The sequence below is a fragment of the Hydractinia symbiolongicarpus genome, chromosome 2, assembly GCF_029227915.1.
Source record: "Hydractinia symbiolongicarpus strain clone_291-10 chromosome 2, HSymV2.1, whole genome shotgun sequence".
Classification (NCBI taxonomy): domain Eukaryota; kingdom Metazoa; phylum Cnidaria; class Hydrozoa; order Anthoathecata; family Hydractiniidae; genus Hydractinia; species Hydractinia symbiolongicarpus.
This window is the reverse complement of record NC_079876.1, coordinates 22,708,230-22,735,229: the sequence shown is the minus strand read 5'-3', so window position 1 is coordinate 22,735,229 and position 27,000 is coordinate 22,708,230. Positions and strand designations below refer to the sequence as shown.

Below are 27,000 nucleotides of genomic sequence, written 5' to 3'. Positions count from 1 at the left end.
ATATTTCAACAGACAGCTAATTTCAAAGTTCGCCACCACAAGTGATTTCATTATTTTTATGGTGATTTCTATGTCACATTCGCGCATTTTCAACTTGTCAATATTTACAGTGGATTTAGGATACATAGATCTCAGGTTATTTAGTTAAATGCGAATTGAAATGTGCTTGCTGCGGACGTTATCACGGCCAACGTGAATTATTTCGTTGTGCAGGCGTCTGCTGCAAAACACTGTCCGCATTACACTTTAGTACATACTTGAAAAATAACGAAAATACAGGCTTTGTCTCAAATGCGTTGTCCAAGATTGAAAAGATACATGATAAATAAAATAAAACTTGTGATAAAATTGCATGAGTCGCTATTATGGGCTGCTTCAATGTTCCTTTACCCAAACAAATAGAACAACAATATTCCATTTATACACTTTATACAAAATTAAATAGTTCCTAAATACAAATGTTATTTGTTAAATCAAGTCATCTAAATAAACCCAGCGCAAGATCAGTCATAAAACTCTACAAATGAGTAATAAGTATTGATCGGTAACGTTTCTTCACGAATGATAAACAACGCCCATTATCCAGAGAATATCCTAAAAGTAAAAAATTAATAAGCAGGGGGTCAAAATAAGCTCTGGTTGGGTTGGAAAAAATTGAAAAAATAAAAAGCAGGGGGGAGGACGCATATTTAACGTGAATTAGGAAAAACATGATTTTTTAATCACACGTACGGAATAGTGTGATATGTTGGTTCTTAGTAATTAATAAATCCCCAAAAATGTTGTGTATATTAGTGGACCATATAAATTTACATAAATACGCTATGGTATTCCCTTTAAGGCATTCCTTTATCTTTTCAATACACACTTTTATAAAATACCAAATTTCTAACCAGACTGGTCATTTTTCATTGTTCTAAACAAAAGACCTATTGTTTTTAACCTAAAATCTCAGCCTGATATTCTTATAAGCATATTCTTATAAAAAATGTATAGAAATATGCTAAAGTGAGGAAAAATTCAGATATTTCTGATACTTTTTTTGAAAGCTCTCTGCCGTTGAGAAGTGACTTTAAAATGGGATGTTTTAGAGGGAAGGTACATTGAGATGTGACTTTAAAATAATATGTTTTAGAGGGAATGTACATTGAGATGTGACTTTAAAATGGGATGTTTTAGAGGGAATGTACATTGAGATGTGACTTTAAAATGGGATGTTTTAGAGGGAATGTACATTGAGATGTGACTTTAAAATGGGATGTTTTAGAGGGAAGGTACAATGAGAAGTGACTTTAAAATGGGATGTTTTAGAGGGAAGGTACATTGAGATGAAATTGCTTTGAATTACATTGCATATACAATGAACTAAAGTTTCAGGTGGCTTGACAGTTCGAGATAGGAAAAATTAAAATAAAAAAGGGAATTTAGCTTAAAGGTTAAAGAAGAGTAAATTAGCCTAAAGGGGACAGAAATAGAAGAGGTTTTAGAAAGTATTTGTTGAACCGCAATTAATATCACGTGACCTTCTGACTAGGCGCGTGTAAACACAAGTAGGATGGAATTAAAATGGATGACATTGTATAGACATAGTCCAAATATTGACATTAAACCAAACACGTTAAGGATATCAAAACTTACACAAACATCATGAACATTATAACAACATTCCACAGCCCAATAAAGATACGGAAATATCTGAGATTGACCAGAAATTCACGTATCTTATCACCTAAAAGATAATTCCACAGAATGGTAAACATGGAAATCATTGTAAAAAGCTACAGCATCAGTTTGCAATTCTGATGTGCTGGCTGTATTAAATTAGAAAAGTCCTATAAAAAAAAGTGTATAACAAAAATGTATAAAAAAGTGTATAAAAAAAGTGTATAAACGTATTCAAACAGCAATCTGAATTTAAGCTCGAGTAGAAACAACATGATACATTTTTACGATCAACTTTTGAATAATATTTTCTTAATGTTTTATCTAAGCCATCTTTAAGACAAACTTTTTCTTTTTCTCACGGTTTTTCTACGACCAAAATCTCCTGTATAAAATTCAATCGCAGAACACACAAATATTCAATAGACAGTTAAACCTAAATAACCTCCAGTCACAGTTTAAATCTAACATATAAAATATCACAATAACATTTTTTAAGAAACAAATACATACCAGCGCTACTCTCTTCTTCACCAAATGTCTCGCCACTTGATTTCTTTTTGCTAAAATGCGTGCACAACAGTTAGCAAAAAAGGATCTCTGTATTTCAAAAAAATAATAATGTCAATAAAATACTTACAGTTTAAAATTTAGAATAGCACAAGCATTGATAAAAAGCGTGCTAAAAAACAAAAAATAAAATTACGTATAAGTAGTTTTCTTCGTTATCACGAAACCAATTGAATAAATGATTGTCCATTAGCATTTAAAGCTAATGGACAATCAAGTTGAGTTATATAAAAGGCCTTTGAAAGTTATCTAGAATCTTTTATTTTTTTGGTAAAAATCTTTCCTGATTCTCGAGATTATGTCTTAAAAGTTTCGGTAAGTATGCGAAATTATGACGTCATCAACTAGTTCTAAAACATGCGATTGTTTCCATTGAGCGTAATAGTAACTAAATACTAGTGCAGTGTAAAACACGTGGGTAGGCGACCGCCAGCGGGCTGTACACGAAATTCTGAATATATGCATTTATCATATGCGAGAATTTTCTAGTGTGAAATATTTAAACCCCCGAAATTCGCGAAAGTTTTTTCCGCGAAACTGCGTAAGAATTGTCTACCTGACAAGTTTCAACTTTCGCAGTAACAAATTTTCGCGAATAAAGCTTTATTTTACATTTCGCGGGTTCGGCAAATATGTTTTTTTTTCTTTACTAGCGTTTCATCGGACTAAGTGTACGCATTAGTTGATGGAGATAATGCTTTTTTTTATGGAGTTAATTAACTCCGTCATTCTTCGCCACTCATTTTAAATATGGTAGACGTTTGCAGCGAGTCGAGACTTCAGTCCTTTCACCGCTAATGTGACCGTTTTCAGGCGGTCGATTAAAATTTATGTGCAATGTTCAAAACGCCAAACTGAATGATCAAAAACATTTTTAACCCTACATGCCGCAAAAGTGTTAAATACAACATTTTACTCAAAGTTATAGTTCATGATGGCATTGATAATCAACCTCGTTCCAAGGGCATCTTGCATCTTTCTGATATTCGGACGGCGGTACGAACAGGGCCCTGGTTTAGTTTGTTTGATTTTTAAAAAAAGTATTTTGTTATTTGTGTTTTTACAACTGAAATGCAATTTTTTTCGGTGACAAGAAAGTATAAACAGAAAATTTTATCTAGTGTTGCACGCCAGATGTAACATGACATTGCTTTTACTATGAAATAATTTATCGAAGCGGTCAACATGTATAAAAAACCGGCAAAAAAATCCATTAGTTAGCGCAGTGATCATTTACCATCAGTTACGGCAACTCGCCGCGTAACACATAAATTAGTGATGTCACTTCGTCGAATTGCAGCACAGAAACGAGAAGCCTTCACCAAGATCGTATTGCCTTCAGATGTCAGAAAGATACAAGATGACCTGGGGACGAGGTTGACGCATAATTTGTGAAACTTTCAAGTTCAAATACTCAGGAAACAATTAAGATTTTCAATAAAAAGCAAATACCCAGACAACTTTTCACGAACTCATGACTTGGGATCTGCCACTTGTTTTGCAATCAAATTTTGTGGGTAGGCTTGTATAAGCCCCATATGTTCAGATCCCAAGTCATGAGTTCGTCAGCAAAAAAATAAGAGGCCTGGGCCGAGCAAGCGAGTGTCATTTTGGCAAAAAAAATTATGTTAATCAATTAACCTTTATAATATCCATGCATTGATAAAGTTTGAATGCACACCTCTTAACAGGTCTAAATTTACTGATGAAAGAAAATGTTCAATTTGCTATTACTGAAATATGAGATCATAATTCATGCAGCATAATTAAATCTGAAATTCTTTAAATGTGAATATCTTGAGAACGAAAAGAGCTTTTTAAAAAATTTAAAAAGACTTGTTAGCTAATTTTGTTAAGCTCTATAATATAAGTCCAACATCATTTTGTACCTTGGGTTCCCTTTAAGACCAATTTTAGCAAGAACGCCTATCACAGCTGTGTGACCACGGTTTCTAGGAAGTTGTGGAACCAAGTCATTAGAACTTCACAGTAGAATGGTAGATGAGATGTGCATATTTTATATGGCTAGCCTTACAAATATCGAGGGATAACCCTGTCTATTATTTCCAGGAGGGGCCATAGGCTAGTAAACTAAACTCATCAGTTTTCCCTCTTAGATATTTTTAAATAGCGCGAGAGCAAGGAAGAGTGACAGGTATCCTTTCTAGGAGGGGCTATGGCTTAGATGGAAAATCCCCAATGATGTAATGCTCATTTTGGGCTACGCAGACCCAATTATTAGGGCCCATGCTCTACCAAACAATTCCCTGCAACATTCAACGGCCCACACAGTGTGCTATCTCCTCAATTTCCCTCACATGGCTGGGTTAAACGGAGGCTATGTTCACATTTACTCGCCCATATTAAATCACCGTCAAGGGGAATCGAACCCTGGTCTTCCACAAAGCTACAGCGCCATAATAAACTTGTTTAAAACTAAATTAATAAGTATATGTAAGCATAAAATCCTTTTTAGGTCTGATAATAAACTAGTAGCATTTTTTATTTACCAACACAATTCTAGAATTGCGGTCACGTGGTCACGTGTTGATTATAAATATATATATATATATATATAATATATATATTATATATATATAATATATAATATATATATATAATAATATAATATATATATATATAATATATATATATATATATATATATATATATATATATATATATATATATATATATATATATATATATATATATATATATATATATATATATATATATATATATATATATATATATATAATAATATATATATATATATATATATATATATATATATTAATATATATATATATTAAAATTTTATTAATTATTAGTGTGTGTTTGACAAAACATGACAATACTTAACATATGTTTTACAACCTTGTCTAAAAAAAGAAAACCTGAAATATCATAAACTAGTATTTTTTATTAAAAAAATGAACTTTCAATGTGCTTAAACTATTTATTAGTTTTACAATATCCAAATCAGACAATTTAGAAGACCTTGGGATGGCCAATCTATTGACACGCCCGGTCCGGTCCAACCCTGGACAAATGTTTGTAATTAGTCTTCAGTTGGTACAGGCCAAGATTTTGAAAAAAAGAACGCTTTAAAAAACTGTGTAAAGATGGGAAAAGCCCTACTGTTGACACTTGACACTTTTTAGAAACATCTGAAACTTGGGTCAGTCTAAGGACTTCCCAGACTAAAGTTAGGCATGTAAGATGGGCTAGACCCGAAAACTGACACACCTTGTTTTGAACTTAAATACATTAAAGATTGGCCAGGCTCAACTGTGGACATATGCAGTGTCCAGAGGAGAGGACTAAAGAAGACAAAAAATTGTCTGGAGGAAGAGAATAAATCATGAAAATGAGAAAACGTGTGCTGTTTTCTCAAAATATAATCTATTACAAATATAACTAAACTAATGATCAATACAAATAATATCCATGTCATAAATTCTCCTTTTTTAAAAATTGACACAGACATAATTGAAAGATTAATTTGATAAATAGAAATTAGTAGCTCCGTGAGTAGATAGCGGTTGGCTCATGTCTAATTAGTTGTGGGCAGGCTGTTTTCTAGTTGGGCAAAACTAGACAGACAGTCCTAGAGATAATTGAAAGGGTGTGTGAATGCTGGCTACACTACCGCGCTACATTTTGAAATAGTTGTCACATGATCATGATACACACTGTACATAGACTCCCTCTTATGGAGAAAAAAGAACTGTGTAATGTCATAGAATTCTTCTTGTTGCCTTCATCTCTTCTTATACGACAAGAGCTCTCTAATCTTATTACATGGTGTCAAAAAGTGGTTAATCCATATCCAGAGGTTTTTTACTGTTGTTACTTCATACTTATGGAATGCCTCAAGCCTCTGAAGCCCATAAATCTCAATTTTTGAACTTGGTAGAAACGTGGAAAGTTTGCAGAAATAACTTCAAAATCTTCCTACAAGCCACTTAATCGGATTGTAAGAATGACTTAATAAAATCTTCTATCCTCCTCCACTACATAGGACAGCCAGCCAAGGGCATATACAACACTTTTGAGTTCCCAGAAGCGGAAGAAATGAATTATGACTTTATCCTCAAAATGTTTAATGAATATTTCAAAGCTCGAAGAAAATTTGACATTCTTACGTTTTTCGTTTCTCACCGCCCGCTAGGACGAAAATGACAAATTTGCGGAATTTTATACACGTTTGATAAAATACTTGATTTTCGGAATTCAGGATAGAAGCCACAAAACAACAAACAAAGACAATGTCGAAAAGCGATCTACCTGACAATCCACCCAAAAACCGTAAAAGAAATAATAAATAGCTTCAATTTTTTTGGAGGATCTCATGCAAGAGGATCATGCCTACCATATTCCCGCACATGCAACAAATATCACACAAGAGGGCACTTTTCAAAATAATAACAAATTTACTCCAACCAGCAGTGGCACTGAATCAGAACTCTTGCATGAGCACACTTCTTAATTTATTTCTGCACACAACCTCCTAAATGACAGACAATATTTCGAAAACTCTTTTCCACAGAAACTGCTGTAGTCTTGATGTCTCTGATTTTATTCTTATTGAGCTCGATCAACAAAACGTTGTTTGTGCTGTGCTCATTGACCTTAAAAAAGCTTTTGACTTGGTTAATTATAAAATTTTGTTAAAAAATTATGGTGTTTTGGCATCAGAGATGCTCGAATCCTACCTAACGGGCTGAATGCAGCTGCAAACGACACAATATTAGATATATGCTCCATGAACACACCTATGGAATGCTGCAGTGATCTGTATTAGGCCCCTGGTTTTCTTTTGTATATCGTTGATTTAAAATGTGTCATCGATTCAAACTGCCACCATCTAGATACAATAATTATTTCATTCCATAAAAACTGGGACACTGAACCCTTATCTTATAGGTCGAGTAAAAACTTTCCCAAGTCAACCTCTCGCTAAATTATAACAAAATGGCTATTAATACTGACTTTTTTTGGCAACCACAGCAAGTTTAAAAACATTAAAAGAATTAAACTATCAACTATATGGGCATTTCTTTAAAAAAGAGCGAAAAAGTTTAATATCTTAGGGTAATATTTGATCAAAGAATGCAATGGGAAGGCCACATTAATGACATAAATAGAAAAATCTTAAATATTTTAAAATTAGAACTATTGCATCTTGTTTAACACCTCACAACAAAAACATTTTAATTTAAGCACAAGTGCATTAATTTTTTAAGTGCCATTTTTTAACTACTGCTCCTCAGCATGAGCTTGTGCCACCCCAAGTTGGGAAAACTAGAAAAATGATTAAAATGTGTCCGTCTCATAGGAAAGAGAGTGAATATTCATTGAATAATTTACTCATCAAAAACGATGCAATGTTAGTTTTCAAATCCATGGATTAGGTTGCACCTGATTACATGCATTCAAAATTACTTTTGGCAAAAAACTGCTATAATCATCAAACCAGAGGAGCTTCTGAAAACAGATTCACATTGCCCTTGGTCAACACAGAATTTGGTAAAAAAGCATTCGTGTTTAGAGCTGCCAAAGGGGGGAATAATCTTCCAGATGAAGTGACCTGTAATGGAAGTCTGCTTTCTTTAAACACAATTAATTCTGATATATTATCACAACCAAATCTTGGTATGTGGAAAATAGCAAAGCACGGTTTCTTTGTTACATGGTGTCATTCGTAAGGAGTGGGCCAATGACAGTACAGAGCACTTTGATTACACTCACATGCACAAGAAGTTTAACATAAATTTTGGTACTTATACAGAAATACTACCAAGAAAGTTTACAAAGGAGAAAAACCTTGACCATTAGGATTAAACTAGAACTTCTTAGTTAATACTAAGTAAAATGGGTCCAGTTTGAATATTAAACTTTTTCGTTATGGCTAGCTAGCCAAACTAAATACGAAAGGACAAGGCTGAGAATCTTAGCTGGGTCAAAAGTCAAAACATGAGACGAAAATACATCACAGTTTTTAGCCTTATAGCTACACATATTTGAGAACACCTGCGAGAAAATTCATTGTTCATCAAGTTACCCGATATAGGAAATACAGAATATTTCTTTATAAAAGAACATCAGAAAAATTTTCACGAGGATTACTTCGCCTCATCTAAAATTAAATATTTTCCAAGGTAAACTTTTGCGATTTTGTGATTTATAATTTTTCAGATTTCTTTTTCTGAGAAATTTTTAGATTTTCCCACAGAGTGTGTAAATGTTTCGTTCTTACCCTCTAGTCATGGAATCTATGCAACAACTTCTTTTGCAGGAAAACAAAAACACATAAAAAGATTTTTACTAACATATTATAAAATAATTTTAAACCGATCAGTCCCTGAGTCCATTTTGGTGTCATTTTATACCAGTAAAAGTCCTATGACTTCAGTTTGATAAATAAAACCTAAAAGTTTTTTACTATCATAGTTCCTGAGTTACTGGATTAAGCTATTCTCGGAGCTTTAAAAAGTTGCCAGTCACATTCTCTAGCACACTTCCTCAGCTTTTAACTAAGAAGTTTAGTTGCGTTGCTTTCAAGTTTCAGTGCTAGCCATACAATGGACAACGACAAAGAATCCTGGGCAATTTCGGAAAAATGTGGTTCTGCTTTGTGATTTTCAGATTTTTACTGCTGATATTAGCATATTTCAGTCCTTGAGTGCCACCCTTAACATATATAGGAAAAATATTTTTAAGACTTCCAATTTTTACAGATTATAAATTGTTACTTTGATTGAGCTGAGGCAGTCTAAGGTTTATCTTTTTTTTGTTTCTTTTTTTGTTTCAGTAACTATGGGTTCTTGTGATTTTCTGGGCTAACCACTTTAAAAGCCATCCCCCACATGCATTCCCCACTAGTTGGCATCCCACCACAGCTGAGCAGTCATTGCAAAGATTTTTCTATGCAAACACAACCAATCTTGTGTATCACAAAGAAAAAAAGTATGTCCGGGTGCAACATCAATAGCTCCTGCACCATGACACCCCCATGTCAATTGTATTTACAGGAAGATGTAGTCGAAGATATCATTCATGCTACTGAAATCAGTAATCTTGTGTACAAGAGGATCAAGAACTTTGAAAAGAAATGACATGTCAACTGACCCATTAAACTAACGTTTTTCTACCATACTCAGTGTTAATGCTAGGAACGAAATTTTGTTGTTGTTGTTTCTAGCGTTTTTGCTATGATCTTGTATTTCAAAATAATTTGTGAACTGGTCCATGACTTGTCCATGGGGACACGACTTCACAAACAGGCATGCACGTTTCTTGTTAGCGTTCATAATCGACTGGACATGTGTTTCGTTTCTATTGACAATGTGTTCAGCTCTAAGATATAGTGCATCCATTTTTATCGACAGTGTATTGGTAAGGGCCAATAGGTGGACACTACAATATGTAAAAATTGGTGTCACCATACATTGGTAAATGGATTAATTCATCTTCTGACCCATCAGTATATAGGTTTAACATGCATGACTTAAAATAATGTTTTTATTGTTTCTGGACTTATTTTTTCCTATGCCTCGAGGATTCAGTTTACAAATTCCCTGCAGGAGTAAGTTGGTGGATTCCATTGTCAGCCAATCACTGGTCGTATTTCCCACTGCATAAGCTTGGAACGTGTGTCTGGTGGTGTCTGTACATATTTTTTGCATATGATTGGCTAAAGCGTAATTTGTATATTATGCATGCTAAAAAATAGTGATTATTCTCTCAGAAAAAGAATTTACAAGCAAGTTTGATTACGCTGCAGTCCCTTATGTGATTGCAATCATTTATTGTATGTTCCTGTTCTGCCTGGATTATGAACGCCGCCCGGATTATGTAGGGCAGCTTGCCCTGTTTATAAACAGAGCAGAAAATATATAATTAGGGCAACATAATCAGGATTGGCCGGCTGATGTATAAGACAGTTAAAAAATATTATTTCGCACTTATAGAACGAACATAATCGGGGCAGACCAGCTTACGTACGACACTTTTTATATTATTTGGCACTTATGTACGACAGTCAAAAATATTATTTGGCACTTATAGAACGAACATAATTGGGGCAGGCCAGATTATGTGCAACACTTATGTACGTTATCCCTCACTTATAGATAAAACATACATAATCGGGGCCAACCAGCTTTTACATCATTCGTCATCACACCCGACATGCAAATAGCACTGGTGGCAAAGTTGTTATTGTTCTCAAATGAAATAAAATTTTGTGGAAACTAAATTTTGGGATTCCCAAGTTTAATAACATTTTTCTAAATAAATGTCAAGACTTTTTTCTTTTGCCATGCCTAGTCAATGTTGTATTCACAAAAGTTCGAAGAAAATGCCAATCACAGCCTGCCTAGCCAGCCATTATATTAGCATTCGTAATCCGGGGGCGTACATTATGTCTTTGTGTGATTTGACATTTTTACATTTTTAACAAAATAATCGAACTGTAATTAGCTCAACTATTAACAGGGTTTGATGATAACACAATTTGTGTCTTCTACTTGCTCAGGCCAATCTATTTGTAACTTTTATTAGCATTTTACTTGTGTTCTTTTTTTAACGGCAAGCTAGCTATAGGGTATCATATTTCTAACCCTAACCCTAACGGCACGCTGAATTTTTTTGAAGGTAAATCGGCGCGAAATACACGCATGACTTCATATAAGCTTGCCCTTTTTCAAGACAATTTTTTTCACAAAAAGTACTCACCTGATCCGGGTAAGTCTCAACTAATTTGGAAGTTTCGAACTCCTTTGATCGGGGGACACTCATCCGATCGGGGAAAAGTGCCGTACTGTTTAATGCTCATTTTCAGCTACGCAGACCCGCAGAATTAGGGTCCACGCTGTAGCAAAAAAATCCTTGCAACATCCAATGGCCCACACTGTATGTCATCTTTCCAATTTCCCTTAGGCGGACGTCACAAATATTTGGTGTTAGAGTTACCCGACCAACCCTATTTTTTGATCGAAATGTTTGTATAAGTCGGCAAAGCTACAATGACAAAAAAAATTTATATGCTTGTTGTCTCCCCACAGCTATTACTCTATTTAAACAAGGTGCCCAAGTTATCATTAAATATTGGTGGTGTAATGGCGCCCGGTGAAGGCTGAATGGTTGGATACAATTTTTCGAATTTTTGAGTTATCATTCGCCGACTGTTTGACTGACTTATTTTTTGTGCTCAAATGACTCTAACACCAGATACTTGTGACGTCCGCCTTACATAGCTTGGGTTAACCAGGGGCTATGGTAACCTTACTCGCCCATATTGAATCCCATCCCGCCCCCCCCAAAAAACACAACTTTCTTACTTTATTGCGAAGCAATTAAGCTTCGCGAGCAAAGGCAAATTGGAGATCACGTTTGCTACAGCCGAGGTATAACAAAAGAATTATTGAAATTCTCAAAATTTTGATAGAAAAAAATCATACAAGTAAGGAAATATGACTGATATTTTTTCACAAAAGAGCAGGTTATATTTCTCTTTATTAGAACAAATAAGTTTGGACCCAGCAGCTGTAATAAAAGTCAGCTTAAAATGCCAACAAGTTGGCTTTGTACCCACCTACCCCCGTCTTTCGAATGCCCCCCCCCCTCCCGATTTTCCGTTTGCAGGAAGCGAAAGACTGGGAAGTACACTGAAGCAATCAGAAAACGGCTATCAGCTAATTTGAATTATCTTGTATTTTACAGAGATAACACAAATGCATAGTTTATATGAAGTCCTGATAATAAATGGCTTAGCTGGCATGCTTTTTCTCATATTTTAAGTTGAAAAGCTTGTACCTATATTAATCTGAATGTTTGTAATGCGCAAAAACGTGTTATATTTATGGCTGCATTAAAAAGAAGATTTTAAAGTACCAAATTATCAGCTTGAATTGACGTTTGTTGTATCCCTATCATGCAGCAGAAGAAAAGTGAGTTGCGAAGGTATGGATGATTTAAAAGTTTTTTCACATTTTTTCCTTGATTTGATGTAGCTAGTTAACTAACTTACTTTTTGGTGCCTGAGGCCACTATGGAAAATATTTTTTGCTGTCATCCTTAAATCGAATCATTAGCTAGCTACCTCAAGCTACAGTCTCTGAAGAAGAAAATTAAATCCACAAGTATTAAACAAAACTCTTTCTTTTTAAATTTTATTATATATACTAATTTTTTTGTTGCTTCTTTTTTGTTGCATTGTGGAAATAAATTTAAGTCGCCAATCCAAAACTAACGAGAAAATACACCTTTTCATTCTTTAAGGTATATTTGCTCATTTGTGGAAAATTTTTTTGTACTGTTGATACTAGCGTCTTTTTATTGATATATGTTCTAAATCTGAACTATTTTATCAAACAGTGCCTTTACGTAGAACTTTTATTTTGTTTACCTACCAGAGACGCCAACTTTCTATAAATCCTAATGCGTGACAATTATTATTGTTACTATCTCCTGGAGGCACTATACCCAGGTTGGCGCCATAGGGAAAATTTTGAAAATTAGACACTATAGGTCGTTGGAAAATGCACTTCCGCACACCTTTACCGCCATTTTACTATTTGGGAAATATAGCAAATTGGGTGTTACTTTCGCACAATTATTTAACCCGCCAGTTTTGAATACAGCTGGACGAGAAAACTCGTAACTGGTGTACATAGAAAAAGATCTGAGACGAAGGGTGAAATCGATTTGATGAGTGAGACAAAGGGTGAAATTGAGATGGAAGAGACAAAATCGATTTTCTTTATCATACAGAGACTCGAGATGAAAAAAGAATTTGCAGAAATAGAGGTTCTCGCTTTTTTAAAAGAAATGCGTGTGACTTTAATAATATTCTTTCGGCGTGTGAGGTAAAGAAAATGCGTGTGTCACATGCTCAATGTGTGTGAGTTGACATGTCTGACCTACTTTCGCATGTTGTTAAATTCTGCAACACTTAAACCTCACAATAAATTTGTTAAGAAGTGAGCTATGTACAACGTGTGAAGTCACGAATCACCAAGTGGACTTTTGTTCGATAATGGTGGCGATTGTTAATGTAATTATTGTTTTTGCGAGATTAAGTTTGAGCATATATAAAAATATTTAAAAAGATAAAAAAATTTAGGGCTTCATCGTTTTCTTTACACATCTTACCCTATGTTCTTCCATTGTGTTTTATGAGCTTACAATTAGGTGGTATAGCTAAGATATGATACATAAAAACTACTCTTAAATGACCATTTAAGAATGTAAACCACATAATAGACTTAACCAAATTTTGTGTTTTTAGTAACTTTCTGTTCAGTATGGTATAGATTAGTATGCGTGTGATTATTTCAGTCTCAGGAAAACTTTTAGCGGTGCATTATTATTATTGTCAAATGCTAAATTTCTTGAGTTTTTATTGTGGCAGGGGTTATTTTTATAATTTCGAATTTTTGGAACAAAATAAAAAAATAACCTTGGGAAGAGTTCATTTATTATTTTTTGCAATAATAAACACACTAGACTTAAAATTTATAAGAAGAATGGCATTCGCCACTCACTTTAAAAGGAATTGCGAAAATTTTTTCATCCAAAATCAGTTGATTTATTAATTTGTTTTTTATAAAGTTACAGTTAAAATTTCTTGTTATATTAGCCTGGTGTTTCTTATGATCATGTTTCTTATAATAAAAACACGTTTTTTTGTTTACAATAAGTCAGACAAACAGATATTTATAAAAAGGAAACTAGGCCTTGTGTGTGCACTCCTATGTATAAAAACAATTATATATTGTAAATTGTAAAATTTCAGTGTGATTTTGCCTGTAACATGGATGATGTTTTGAAATAATTTTTGTCGTTTTATGGGTTTTTATCGAGTTTTTTTGCTTTTCTAAGGTCATCTAGCTACGTCTCTGAAGGCTGGAAGTTTAATGTATATAGACAAGAATGTAATCTAATGTGCGAGACATATTAAACAAACAAATTAAATCCTATATATGATGCTGTCATTATTATTTTGTGAGTTAAAAGATTGGATTCAAAATCGCGTTTTTTATTTACAAAAAAATGGAAGTTAATTTCAAATGTTTTGTATTGTTAGAATGCTTTTCAGAAATGTTTAAAACCCCGCAATTAAAATTTCCAGAAGATAGATTTTGTTTTATTATTTTCTGCACCCGTTTTCGGCTGACTTGTTCTTGCGTTGTTTTAAAGCCTACACAACTTCCGAATTCAGTCCTACTTTGTTCTCACTATGAAACTTTACAGTAGTTTCAAAAGAAGTGCAAGAAATTCAGATTCTGGTTTGTTCATATTTTCTAACAAAATTCAGACTCCAGTTGTTAGTTGTGAAAACAGTTTTGTTCCTATTCATCGGAAAAATATTTGGGTCCAGTCCTTATATAGCTATAAGTTGTTTACAAAAAAAGCACGTAGTCCTGTCACATTTTCTAAAAATTCCTAAAATAGCTATATACCAGAGGTATTTCGGTAAAATAAAAATTACCCTTGTGAGTATCAGCCTCTGGTTCTTGATGAACAAATTTTGCGAGAATGCTTCGCAACCTTTTTTTAATTCCTAGTTGAGGACGTTTTCATCGTAAATGAGGACGTATGCAGTGTCTTTACAAAAAATTAGCACTTACCAACAAATTATTAAATCCGATATCATCCTACGAATATCCGTTACCAAATTGGGAATAATAGTCACGTAGCTGCCAGACCGCTCCTGCTTTGATTTTACATGTACTTCTTCCTCGCTGTCCAAAAAGGTTTTTTGCGAAGCAATTGAGCTTCACGAACGAAGCGAAATTGTGGAGCACGTTTGCTACACGCGAGGGCAACTACTTCATTTAGCACCGGGCTAAGTGGTCCCGACACACGCACGGTCATTTACGGCAGGAAAAAAAGTGTGCGCATGCGCCATTATTTGTTATCAAATTTTCTGCCGCAAGCGATTCATAATGGCCACCATCGCACGTGCTTCTAATTTCCCTTAAAAACAAATGTTTTTTGAGCCTCTGCGGTAGAGATCATCCCCTAAAAGGATTTTATTTTAGTAGAGCAGGCCTTGGACTATACAAAAACTCTAGATTCGACTACCCGAACACTTTCACTTTTGTTGGGAGGAGACAGAAAGAATAGCAATGTTTTGATTATAAAATTTTATAAGTTGGTGGAAAATGAAGATATTTGCTTTCCAACGCAAAGTCATGCTTTAAGACATGTTTTTCCTGAAAGCTGATAGCCTGTTTTATCAAAAAAAACCAGTGGTTTGTGGCTGCCACTTTTTTTCTGAAAGAAATTGCTCCTCGGAAATGACCTTTCCGAGACTTCATAAATCGGTAAATATCATTATTTTAAATGAGAATTGCGCACTCAATAAGATAAATGTAAGCAATAAACCAGTGTTAGATGTGAAAAATGTTGCTTGTGGCTACCCCCTAACTTTTCAGTCAGGGTAAACACTTAATTAGGCGACGGTAGGCTAATTAGGGCATACCACCTATTTACGCGACTCATTGTAGCCTAGTTAGACCATATGTAACCTAGTTAAGACATTGCAATATTCAATGGCTTTTCACACATTCCTAAGAAAAAATAGCAAAAACACTTTGTTCAGAATGGATAGTGTATGCAACCATGATTCCAAAATTGTCACTCGTGCCTTGATATGCTCGCGCAAGTAAGAATTATGTTAAAATGAAATATTACATGTCGCCTATTTAGGTGACGATAGTAAAATACGCAATAATTTAATGAAGATATTCTTTCACAAAAAACGCAAAAAAAAAAATTGTTTTTTTTTAAGATGGATGTGGTAACAATTTGTTTTGTAACGTTTCTTTTTTATTTATCCTGTTTTAGCAACGTTAAAATCTTAGTCAAACAATACCACATTTTCATCCCCCATATTTCTTTTCCTGTGGCGTAAATGGCTGAAATCCATTATTTAAAACAACAAATATTGCCACACAAGGTTTGGGCCATAAGTTGCCAATGCGCAATGCAAATAACACGATAATTGGTCAAAATTGTCTGCGATTTGATTCACATAAAAATTGTAGTGCGAAACGCAATGATTTCGACGTATTTACAACAGAAAGTTTTCGTTCGCCTAGTTAAACTACGGTTAGCGTAATTAAACTACATCATGTCGCCTAACTAAATGACTCGCCTAATTAGGTCATGTCGTCTAATTAGGTGTTTACCCTGACTGTTTCACAGTCACCCAAAAGGGGTTAGGGTTTATTAATAGTTCTGCTAAAAATAATTTTTCATAGCGAAGGTTTGTTTGTTAATGAAAAATCTCATACAAAAAGAAATCGATAATATTTTTCTATAATATGTATATAATTAACAAAACAACAAGTAACACTAAACCAGAGATGCTCCTGTGCATTTATTTGGACAGCATATCTGTTCGTACCCTGGAAAAAATTTTTGACTTATATAATTGAGGCTTATGCCGAGTTTGTGGTGTCTGATAAATCATGAAAAATTTATGTTTATCTCGCCGGAAAAAAGTCAGGGGTTTCACAGGAATATGTTAAACATTAACTCACATGTCTGTACATTTTTATGCACACTTTGCTATCATTTTACATGCTTTTTTATGAGAGCCTCAGGTTTTTTTAAAAGATAAGAGCTTTTTGTAGGCCCCGCCATCTGCTCAATCATTGTTTTCCAAACCTAGAATCACCCAGAACCAGCTGGAATCAGTCAGAATGACCCCTAGGTCATTCTGACTGATTCCAGACCAAATTAACACGAACAGTCACTTGAAAAAAATATAAACAACTAGGAAAAAACGCTGGTGTAAATAGTGCGTTAATAATTGGCTCCGTATCGAACGTGTATAACATAGACTTTAAAGGGAAAGACTCCTGTTAGGTAGAAGACCTTCCAAGCCAACATTAAGAAATTGAAAAGGAGGACATTTAGTAAGAAGTTGGGAATTATGAAACTTTTTTTGTACAAAAAAATACATTTTATAATTGAGACTTGAAATAGAAACTTTTTGTTTTCGGGAAGTCGGCTGTACGAGGTTTGTACCCGGGGTCCATTGAACGTTGACGGCTGGTCTGTTAAATTATTAAATTATAAAATATTGAAAACGATTGCCACACATTGGACATGCATGCGTTTTCGTGGTTTTGGGTGGTTCTGGGTGATTCTGGTAGCTTATATTGTATTTTCTGTTTTTTCACATTTTAGGGCACCAGTCCCAAATTGTTCTATGATACAAAACATGTTGGCACGATTTCATTAAAGTAATTTTGACCCAATAATTCACAATTTCAAGCGTCATTCAAACGTGATTTGCATGTGAAGATTTGTTGACAGAAGCGGTTAAAAAAATGATGGAACAATGATGAAACAGAAGATCTTGCTGATTTGCTCGATTACCACTTTTTGTTGGATGCGTTTGAAATAAGAATATATTCGTGAAATCCAGATTATGAATTGAAATAAAAAATACTTGTAATAGCCTAATTTGTAAAGTATTTTTATATAATTCAGATTGACTTTCGTGGTGAAAAATCTCACAATTAGGGAATGGTCTAGGCTGAAATGTCTGTGTAAATGGTTAGCTTTTTCGTTTAACATATATATAGCTATATAACTGTAAATTTTTTTCATTTGCAATCATTTGCTAGTCTAACAACAACAACAATAATGATGTGTTTCTAGCCCAGAATATCACAAAAACCTATTATTAGTGGATTATTTCCATTGGGGTCCACTGAGTCTGAGTGAAGCTAGCTTTCTCACATTTACGTTTAGTTTTAGCAGGCTTCTAGATAGAGAAAACTAATCAAGACCAACCTTAGAGCTAGCTAAGGTTACAGATCAGATGAATTATTTTTTTTTCCTTTTAAAATTTAATTTTAGTAGTATAATATCGGTTGTTCTTTGTTTATTAGCGTCTATTTTACATTTCTAATAGTTGTCAACCATTTTTTTTTTGTGAAAACGAAAGTGAAATGTATGGTGTAGAAAAGCTCAAAATTTTAGTAGTAAAAAAAGTGGCAGCTACTACCTAATACGATAGAACGCTCGATAAGGGATACATGCAAACAGGAAAAGTAATTTTTAGGCAAAACCTTGCGTCAGAATGTTGTACAAGAGTGCTCCTGTACTGGTAAATTGTGAACTAGCCATCCGGGCTTTTGTGGACCTTGCCGTCTGTTTAGGCTGCCCCGGGTAGCAACCAAAGGCGAAATAGTAGTCTATGGTCATCCTTCTTTAGTTTTAAAAGAAAAAAATGTTAAATTTTCTTTTATTGGGCAACTAAAACAAGATAATAGAGAGTGAGGTCAATATCGATGACGTCATAATCTTATGCCGTAGGCGCTTTTTTAAAAAAAATTTTTGGCGCATGCGCACACTTTTTTTCCTTAAAATCGCGGTTTTGAATGACCGTGCACGACGTACAACATAACTAACAACCTTCATACTTTATCGACATAAAAAACCGACAGACGTTCAGTCATACTTCTCCAAAAAAATCATATAAAATCAGGGTAAAGAAATAAGAATGATATTTTTTCACGAAAAGGTAGGTTATTTTTTTGTCTACTAGAACAAAATAAGTTTGGACCGAGCAGCTCTATAAAAGTTAGCTAAAAATGCCAATAAATAGGCTTTGTACCCCCCTGCCCCCGTCTTTCGTACCCCCATGATTTCCCGATTTTCCGTTTGCCGGGAGCGAAAAACTGAGAAGTACACTTAAGCAATCAGAAAACGGCTATCGGCTAATTTGAATTATCGTGTATTTTTACAGACCTAACACAAATGCATAGTTTTTATACCAAGTCCTGATAACTAGAAATTAAAAAAAAGGTTGCGAAGCATTTCGCAAGTTGCAAGCAAAATTAAACTATCCAATACTTTGTCCCTAGCGCTTCTTATTTCTTAGGCGCTAACATCTTTCGAAATACATCAAAATTGAATATCATATAGAAGAACCCTTGGGACGAGGTAGGAAAATAAACGATCTGCAGAACAATTCGTTGCGCAAAAACAGTTTTTTTTTGCGAATAGACTGCGCGATGTGCGTGGGATATTCTTTTTAAAATGTGCGAGAAATTAGATTACGCGAAACTAACAAAAACGAATAACGCGTGTTAAAATTTTGTACCGCCTTTTCCCACAGAATGATAAAAGTAAAGAGCGCAATACAAAATTACACTTTTAGCAGTATTCCGAAAGATATGTAATACATCGAGTTGTACAGCCCGCAGAAGTTGGTCCTAACGTTAACGATTTCGTAAATGACCTTACAACAAAACAGTATTTTTTTCACATAAAAATACTGGCACTAGAAGCCACAGAATCTGCTGGAACGAATTTCGAAAACTCACGGGAAACAATTAAAACAAAAACAAACAAATCAAAACAGTTTTTTAACTTTATCAAGATTTATTAAATAGTTTCAAATTAAGGCAGAAAAACAATAACGGTTTCGCCTTCTTTTCACCACACGCATTGGAAGATTACATCACTCACTCCCATTGTACACAATCTAAAAGAAAAAGAAAACATTTTCATATAGTGAAGCTTCCAGTGCCTTTAAGGGATGGCCAAGTCAATGGAATTGAAAGCACTGTTTTTTATCTCATAAATAATTAAGGCTAATTCGGAAAAGTATAAAAGAAAAAACTAAAGAATTTGGCAACTTTACCAATTTTATGTGCAAAGTTCCACCCATACCAACAGTTTCCAAATCTGACAAAATCATTTCAGAATTTAATTGATGCAAGGCAAAGGGAAATTAAATAAGTTTATTGTCCTAGACCCATTCAAAAACATATGCTTCTCAGGTTACCAACATTAATGTAATCACCCAGAGGAAATTATAATGTTTCTTGTCTGTGCTGAACTTTGGCAATCATATTTTGCAATCAGACCCTTTTAAAAACTATGCTGAATCATGTCAATTATTAAATTCAGCACTAATAGAAAAGCACCTTGGATAGGATTCTTTGTTGAATGAATAAAATGACTGACAAATGGTTTATCGTGAATAAAATAGTAATTTTTACACAAATATATAATTTAAAAAATAATGAACTTTTTTATGTGGGTTGTTCTCTAACACACGTGGGTGGTGGACAAGAAACTGTGATGTAATTTCTCTTGGTCTATTATTCCTGAGAATATTCTAAAATAAGAGGGTGTCAATAAGCTGCAAACGGCCACATATATGAGGGCGAGTTCGGGCAAAACCGCCCGCACTTTCCCGAACTTGCCTGGAGCATTTCCAAAATTCAATTCCTTGTAACATACCTTGTGGACGATAGTTGGAAAAAGATGCTTTAAGAGAAAGGAGTTAATAAAGTTTAAAAGTTATTTATCAAGTAAATTGTATCAAAAACCATCAAAAACAGTTTTTTTAAGAACTTTGCTACCACATAGTTTTTTTTATGTTCTATGCGGGTTTTTTTGTGTGAATACTTTAATTTTTTTCGAAACGCTAAACTTGCCCAAAAACGCCTGCACGTTATACGGCGTATGCAGCTTATCAGCACCCTTGTTCTAAAATTACAAGCAGTTTCAAAGATGCCCACGCCATTTAGAGGACGTGTGCGGCTTGGGCATCCTTGGAGTTCTGTTTAATGACAGTTCTAATGTTTTAATGTCGTTTTAAACCTTGTTCTCAGGGAGGGTGTACAGACAACTAATTCCTATTGACAATTACATTGCTGTTGGTTTGATAGCAAAAGTTGATATTTTTTTTAATTACTGTAACAGGTTTATATAATAAATAAAAAACTGTGATAAAAAACGGTTGGTCGGCTCACTCTAGCACCCAGAGCTATTTGTTTTGTCTGCGCCCTAGCTACAGGTTTTCCTATATCTGGCTATCAGTTAGCTAGGTAGTAATACAGCTTCTCCATATGTATTCAAAAATTACTTTCAATTCTTTTATACAAAACTGAGCTCTACCTAGCTACCTTTCGTGTGATTAGCCTTAGCTACCTTGATTTGGATAAAACCAATTAAAATTGATAATATTGTATTCTTACATCTTCTTAGAAACAATAAAATAAAACACAGCTCGGCGCGTTATAATTGTACAAATTACTTCAATAATTCTTTAGAAAAGGGTACACAGGAGCTTTCCAATCCAACTCAAATCTCCAGAAAGAGCACAGCAACAAAGAGTTAGCAATAAATAACAGTAGCCAAAAGTACACGGGATTTTTTGTACAAACCCGATTTTACTGGGCTAAATTAAGCTTCCTGCGCCCCTTCACCTCATCCCCAAGGCTCTTAAGCTTGGACTTAGGTGGGATACACAACAACTTAGCGAAGACTATGTTTTATTTTTTAGTTACCATCAACCGTCTTTTTTACTTATATTAGTGGAACAACAATAACAATACCACAGACTTTTACAATTTTCCACTTCAAATACAGAGTCCGGTATCCGTTCACACATTATGTGAAACCATCCTCCACAGTTACTACATTCAGCCATTTGCTTGTCTAAAATATAGCTCTCTGCAATAGTAGAGGTTGATGGATATTTCCTTGGACGCACATCTTCGAGCTATTATGTGGCTATCACTTTGAGGAAACTTGGTGATTTGATTTGCAGCTAAACATTGCAGCATATGGTTTCTCATTTTTGATGTTTCAAAATTGATATCTGTAGGGAGTTTTTTGGTCGCGACAGTGTGATATGCAAATGCTACTGCAAAAACCCCACAGTCAACCCTGTTCTTTTGTTGCTGAACGGGAATTACTTTAACTTTTAGTTGATCCTCACAACAATTAATAATTGAGCATATTTGGGTTTTGGTGTGATCAGCAACCTTTCCACGAAACATGCTGTCCATCATATGAACCTCACCTGGTTTGCATCCATATGTTAAAATAGCAATCCAGTGAAGATTTCCATCGTGCAATACCTGTACAAATGGCATGCTACGATATATGCGGAAATTAAGCGTTTGACCAAGCACTGTGTCTTGGAGTCCACCCACATTTGGAAACTTTCGTTTAATCGTATTTTGAAACACGTTTATCACGTTATCATTAAGCATTCTTTTTCCAGAAATGTCCTTCAAGTCATTATGTGAGAGAACAGTTCTTGCAAAAAGTGCAACATCATTTTCAAGATTCTTTTCATTAGTGGCGTTATCGTCTTCATCATCACTCACAACAATTACGGGTGCATGAAACGAAGGTTCATCATAGCTGTTGTTGTCATGTATCACCTGCTCAACTTCAATCTTTTCGTTTTTCTCAACATTTTCAACCGCGATTTTGAGTTGAGATGCTTTTACTGATTCTTCTTTTTTCATACCAACTCGCTTTAACAATAGATTTTTTGCCAACCATTCTGGTAAACAAATAGAAGTGGTATTTCTTTCTCTGAAGGGAGTTTCACATTATTCTGAATATCTTCATCTGAAGCGCTTTCTTCTGAGTCATTTACAGTTTCACTAATTTCATCACTCGAAGTATTAGTTTCAATTCCACACCGGTATTTAACTAGTAATAACTTAACATTAAAACACAAAAAACAATCATAGACATACAAAAACAAAAACAAACCTTTAGGTCTAAAGTATATTTTAGTGGTTGGATCTGAATCTGTCCATTCTTTTATCTTTTTTTGAAGGCACTCTTGATCGATAAGTGAATGACACAACTTTCTTCTAATATGTTTTTTTTTTGGTTACGTATTGTTGCATTCCGTGGGTAAAATCTTTTATTTGATGGTTCTGGCAGTTTTGTTTCCTTAAACATTTCTTTCTTGACATGTATTTTTAACAATCTTTTCATCTCTTTCGTGTCCGTGACACCTTCCTTTACATACATATCGTTTTAGAAACAATTTCTGAATCTATTCTTTGGGTTATACCGGAATCCTAAATAGAAAAATAGAAAAACAATTAAAATCACTTTTAAACAGAAGTATAAATCATATTGTCTGAATCAATTGAACTTCTACCTTTGTTACTATATGACCTTCATGACTGCTAATATCAGGAATACTAACGAGAAATTTGCAAGTTTGTTTAATCTGTTTTCCTGAAGATATATCAGTTCGAAGGTCTGCGGATTTCTTTTTCCGGTTACGCACCGTGTCATTTACAACCTAAATAGTATTTAATAAAAAATACATCAAAGTTGTATTACTGTTTACAGAAATTTCTTATCTAAAGAAAAAGAAATCAAAATGTAAAACTACCAGATACTCTGGAAGTTCTATCATTTATGTGATGATAACTTGTGCCGGAAAATCAAACTTTTTAGCTACAATCTTAAACCCGAGTGTGTTTCCTTCTACACCCATGATCGTTTTGCTGTAACAAGAAGGAATATATTATTCTGTGTAACTCTTTTTAAAATCCAATATTATAGTGAAAATCGTGAACCTTACCAGTTCCTTTTCTCTTTTTTCTTTAACTGATAGTTTCAAATTTAGGTTCCTCTCTTTTCTGTGATGACAATCCAAAATTTTTGTTCCAACAAACATAAATGGCAAACCGGAAAACTTTACTCCATCACTTGACCAGTAAACCTTGTGTTTTTTCTTTCTTAAATCTGGAATTAATTTTATAATGTCTCAAATTATGCATTTACTTTAGAATGTTCTTTAAAAAGAAAAGCCTACCAGTGGATCCAAAGTCTTTCGTTGAGAATATCATACTAAATCGAACAGTGTTTTCAATTTCATGTGTTTTGATTATATCGAGTGCTTCAATCAAAGACAGAGCAATGTGATACTGTTTAGTATGACTGCTGCCACCTAAAAAAAGTCAAAGGATTAAGTATCAAAGTTGAACGAGACTCGCCTTCGGCATTTGAAAAGAGTTGTAGTAAAGGTTTATTATTTTATAGAAAAAAATTCAAATTTTTGAGTAAATTTTCAAGAATAATTATAATAAAATACGCAAAATAATAAAAAATGTGCTAGTTATAGAATTATTCGATGTGCATAAACATTTATACAATCATAGTCACAAGAAATCTTATGACTATGATACAACGCATCTTAGCTGCAACAAGGAAAACAACTCCATATAAAAATAGAAGTATTTTTATCATACCAGATAATGGCGATATTGTAGGAATATCTTCTTCATTCATATTGCATACGTATTTATTTAAAAAAAGAATCGAATAACGTGATAGTCTTTAAATTTTTAAGTTACTTGACCGCTCTTCTTTATAATGTTAACAGAGAGCACATGTTGTATCTACCATTTACTACAACTTTTCCGCGTGTTGTTTCAGTTACGTAATCACATTTTGTCATTACGTAATTTTTATCGGGAAACAAGTGTACTTTTGGCTACTGTTATTTATTGCTAACCGCAACAAAAAAGCTTAAAATACACAAGTAAAGTCGATTAGAAACAGGACTAGCAATAATTTTTTTCAAAAGAAGAAAACCGTTTTAATACTATTATGTTTCATTAAAATACAACTATAATAGTATTAGAAGCAAAATTGCAAAATAATTATTTAATTATTTTTTCAAAAATTAAACAAATACAATGCTGAGTATGCATCTTTAATGTCCAATTTTGCCATAAACATATTTGGCCGTATTAAACATAATATTGAGTTTAAAGTTTGCATTTTAAACCTTTTCTTTTCAACCGACAAATTAAATGTTTTCAGGTTTAATATTAGCCTGGAGCCACCATCAGATTTCTCTGTCACAAATATTGGTGATATAAACTCCCCTGGCTCATGATGGCACCTAGCTATCACCCCTTTTGATAACAAGCTAATCATTTCCTTTTGGACAAATTTGTCTTCCTTGTGCCTCATGGGATATTGGACTTGCTCATTTTTTGGTAGTTCACCAGCTGCTATTCGCAGACCTGAAACTGTCTGTAAAACTTCAATGTCACTGGTAATTTTTTCCCAGTTTTTTATTTGCAGTTTTACACACACTGCCTTTGGCGACCTTTTGGCGAAGATACACCTTTAGTAATTCGAGGTTTCTTACCTGAGGTGTCTGCATTATCGCCTTTTGTTTTTTGGATTGTGGTACTTGCTGGTACTCTGGTAGCTGTTCCTGTTGTTGTAGTGCATCTTGTTGCTGTTTTGCTATGCTTTTTGCCCTTGATTGTAGTGATTGTAGGCCCTCTTTGTGGTCTTGTAAGAGAGCCCCCTGTTTGACGATTCTGATTTTCTTTTTAGGTTTGGCCTTTCTTTCTCTAACAATGCTCTAAGTTGGTTTTCCTTTTTTAAAGTTTCTAGACGCTCACATATTGAGGACCCAAATAGTTGATCCGCTGCTTCGTCAGTATTTGTCGCTAACTTTACATACTGGTTTGGTAAGGATGGTTTTATGAGGTTACGCCTATGTTGGTTTACTGCTTGAGACACCTTTCCAGCAAGTGATATTGCATCTTTTAGTGATGTAAGAGGGCCCTTGACATCCACATTATTTTGTGCAAGTTGATTCCTTAATTCAGTCAGTTCTGATGCTGCACGCAATACCATTGTTGCCGATGCAGCATGTAATTTCTGGATTTCTTGGAGCTTGTAGTCATTCGTTCGAACGAAAGTTGACAAGGTACTCCATATTTCCAGGTTAACCTTTTTTGGCACAAGATAGGGACAATTCGCAGGTGCGGCTGCATTTTCCAATTTTTGTTTGAGCACCTCCTCTTTTATTGGCTTTTGCCAAAATATCTTCGCTGCACCTGCAATGGAGGATGCAATTTCTGGCCCAGTTGGTAGTGTATCATCTTCGTATTATTTGGTTGTTTCCTGCCAGTACTCCTGTTCTTTATCTTTTGTCTCCACCAGCTTCCCTGTTGTCTGGGAGTTGTTCCCTGTGGATGAGCTGGACTGCCCTGCCACAGATTGGTTACCAGAGAACCAAATACTTGATCACATGATTGAGAGTTGATCTGTGTCAACATTTTCATGCTCACTTCTTGGTGGGATATTTTCATTCCTATTAGAATTGGAATGTTCCATAGTAGATGTTGACCGAGCAGGCGGTGCTGCATTTAGGTCAACTATAGTTTGGGTAATGTTTGACCGATCTCCATCTGGAGAATTAGGGTCATTTCTACGCTCCTGAGAAGGAGCTGAAGTTTCCAGAGCATTAGCTGGTGTTATGCTTTTAGCCAAATTATTCATGGCTTGGATCACACTGTTCAGTTGGTCCTGCTGTTTATTAACAGAGGTTGTGAGCTGCATCATTGCTTCTTGCTGCTGTGTGCACATTCGTTCTAACAAATTGGTGCAGTCGACACCTGTCGCAGCAGCAGAGACATTGCAAGCGGTGTTAGTGTCCCACATTATAGGATCACGTTCTTCGTTGATCATTGTATTCTCTTCCTATAAATTAAGTTTATTATACACAGTCACACATGCAAACTTGGTATATAGCTAACTTAATTACCAACGAAAAGTTAGTATACCATATAAGCATAGGCTTAAGTAAATAATAGATTATGGTACTTGTTTTTTGAAACAGATTTGCCAAAACTCTAGTTTTCTGTGGACTTCTATTAAAAACGTCTTTCCGTAGGTTGCGCGGAAGTCGAAATAGGATTTTCACGGAAGCCGGATCTCATTTGTATACTTAGGATTATGGGCTAAATTGTTATTACAATAATTAGCTATAATACAAAGATATAAGGCATATTTTGTGTGTGTTCAAGTTCGGCGGACGTATAATCCGGACCAAAAGACGGGAAGAGCCGTACTTATTGCATTTTTTACTAGACTTATACTTTAACCCCTCGGTCCAAACTTATTTGTTTTATTAGAAAAAAA

At 34.4% G+C, this 27,000-nt stretch overlaps 2 protein-coding genes and 1 long non-coding RNA gene across 8 annotated transcripts in view; 1 reads left to right on the top strand and 2 right to left on the bottom strand.

Moving 5' to 3' along the window:
* Positions 1-412: 412 nt before the first annotated feature.
* Positions 413-15,033, bottom strand: LOC130630216 (small integral membrane protein 7-like). The gene is made up of 5 exons (XM_057443619.1): positions 14,874-15,033; positions 2,303-2,344; positions 2,176-2,225; positions 1,639-1,729; positions 413-594 (listed from the first exon to the last, which is right to left on the bottom strand). The coding sequence occupies exons 1-5, from the start codon at positions 14,897-14,899 to the stop codon at positions 579-581; spliced, it is 225 nt and encodes a 74-aa protein (XP_057299602.1). The 5' UTR covers positions 14,900-15,033; the 3' UTR covers positions 413-578.
* An 86-nt stretch (positions 15,034-15,119) lies between these two features.
* On the top strand, positions 15,120-18,185 carry LOC130630217 (uncharacterized). The gene is made up of 2 exons (XR_008982056.1): positions 15,120-15,572; positions 17,446-18,185. It is a non-coding gene; the product is annotated as an uncharacterized LOC130630217 (long non-coding RNA).
* Positions 18,186-19,624: 1,439 nt separating this feature from the next.
* LOC130630211 (uncharacterized) overlaps positions 19,625-27,000 on the bottom strand; it is a 103,305-nt gene continuing 95,929 nt past the window's right edge. Inside the window, exons 1-6 of one of the 6 annotated variants that reach the window (XM_057443614.1) lie at positions 23,630-24,548; positions 23,438-23,552; positions 23,198-23,344; positions 22,798-23,114; positions 21,214-22,582; positions 19,625-19,756 (exon numbers count right to left, since the gene is read on the bottom strand). In XM_057443614.1, the coding sequence (XP_057299597.1) occupies positions 21,708-22,544 (837 nt within the window). In that variant the 5' untranslated portion in view covers positions 22,545-22,582; positions 22,798-23,114; positions 23,198-23,344; positions 23,438-23,552; positions 23,630-24,548 and the 3' untranslated portion in view covers positions 19,625-19,756; positions 21,214-21,707. The other 5 variants (XM_057443615.1, XR_008982053.1, XM_057443613.1 and 2 more) reach the window with 5 other exon arrangements.

Bases quoted from the DNA above. Each gene is read 5' to 3' on its own strand.
- LOC130630216 (XM_057443619.1), bottom strand. From the start codon at position 14,899: ATGATATCGGATTTAATAATTTGTTG. The intron at 2,345-14,873 runs GTAAGTGCTAAT...TTTGTTTTTTAG, and splicing joins TCGGATTTAATAATTTGTTG to CACGCTTTTTATCAATGCTT. The intron at 1,730-2,175 runs GTATGTATTTGT...ATTATCTTTTAG, and splicing joins TGAAGAAGAGAGTAGCGCTG to GTGATAAGATACGTGAATTT.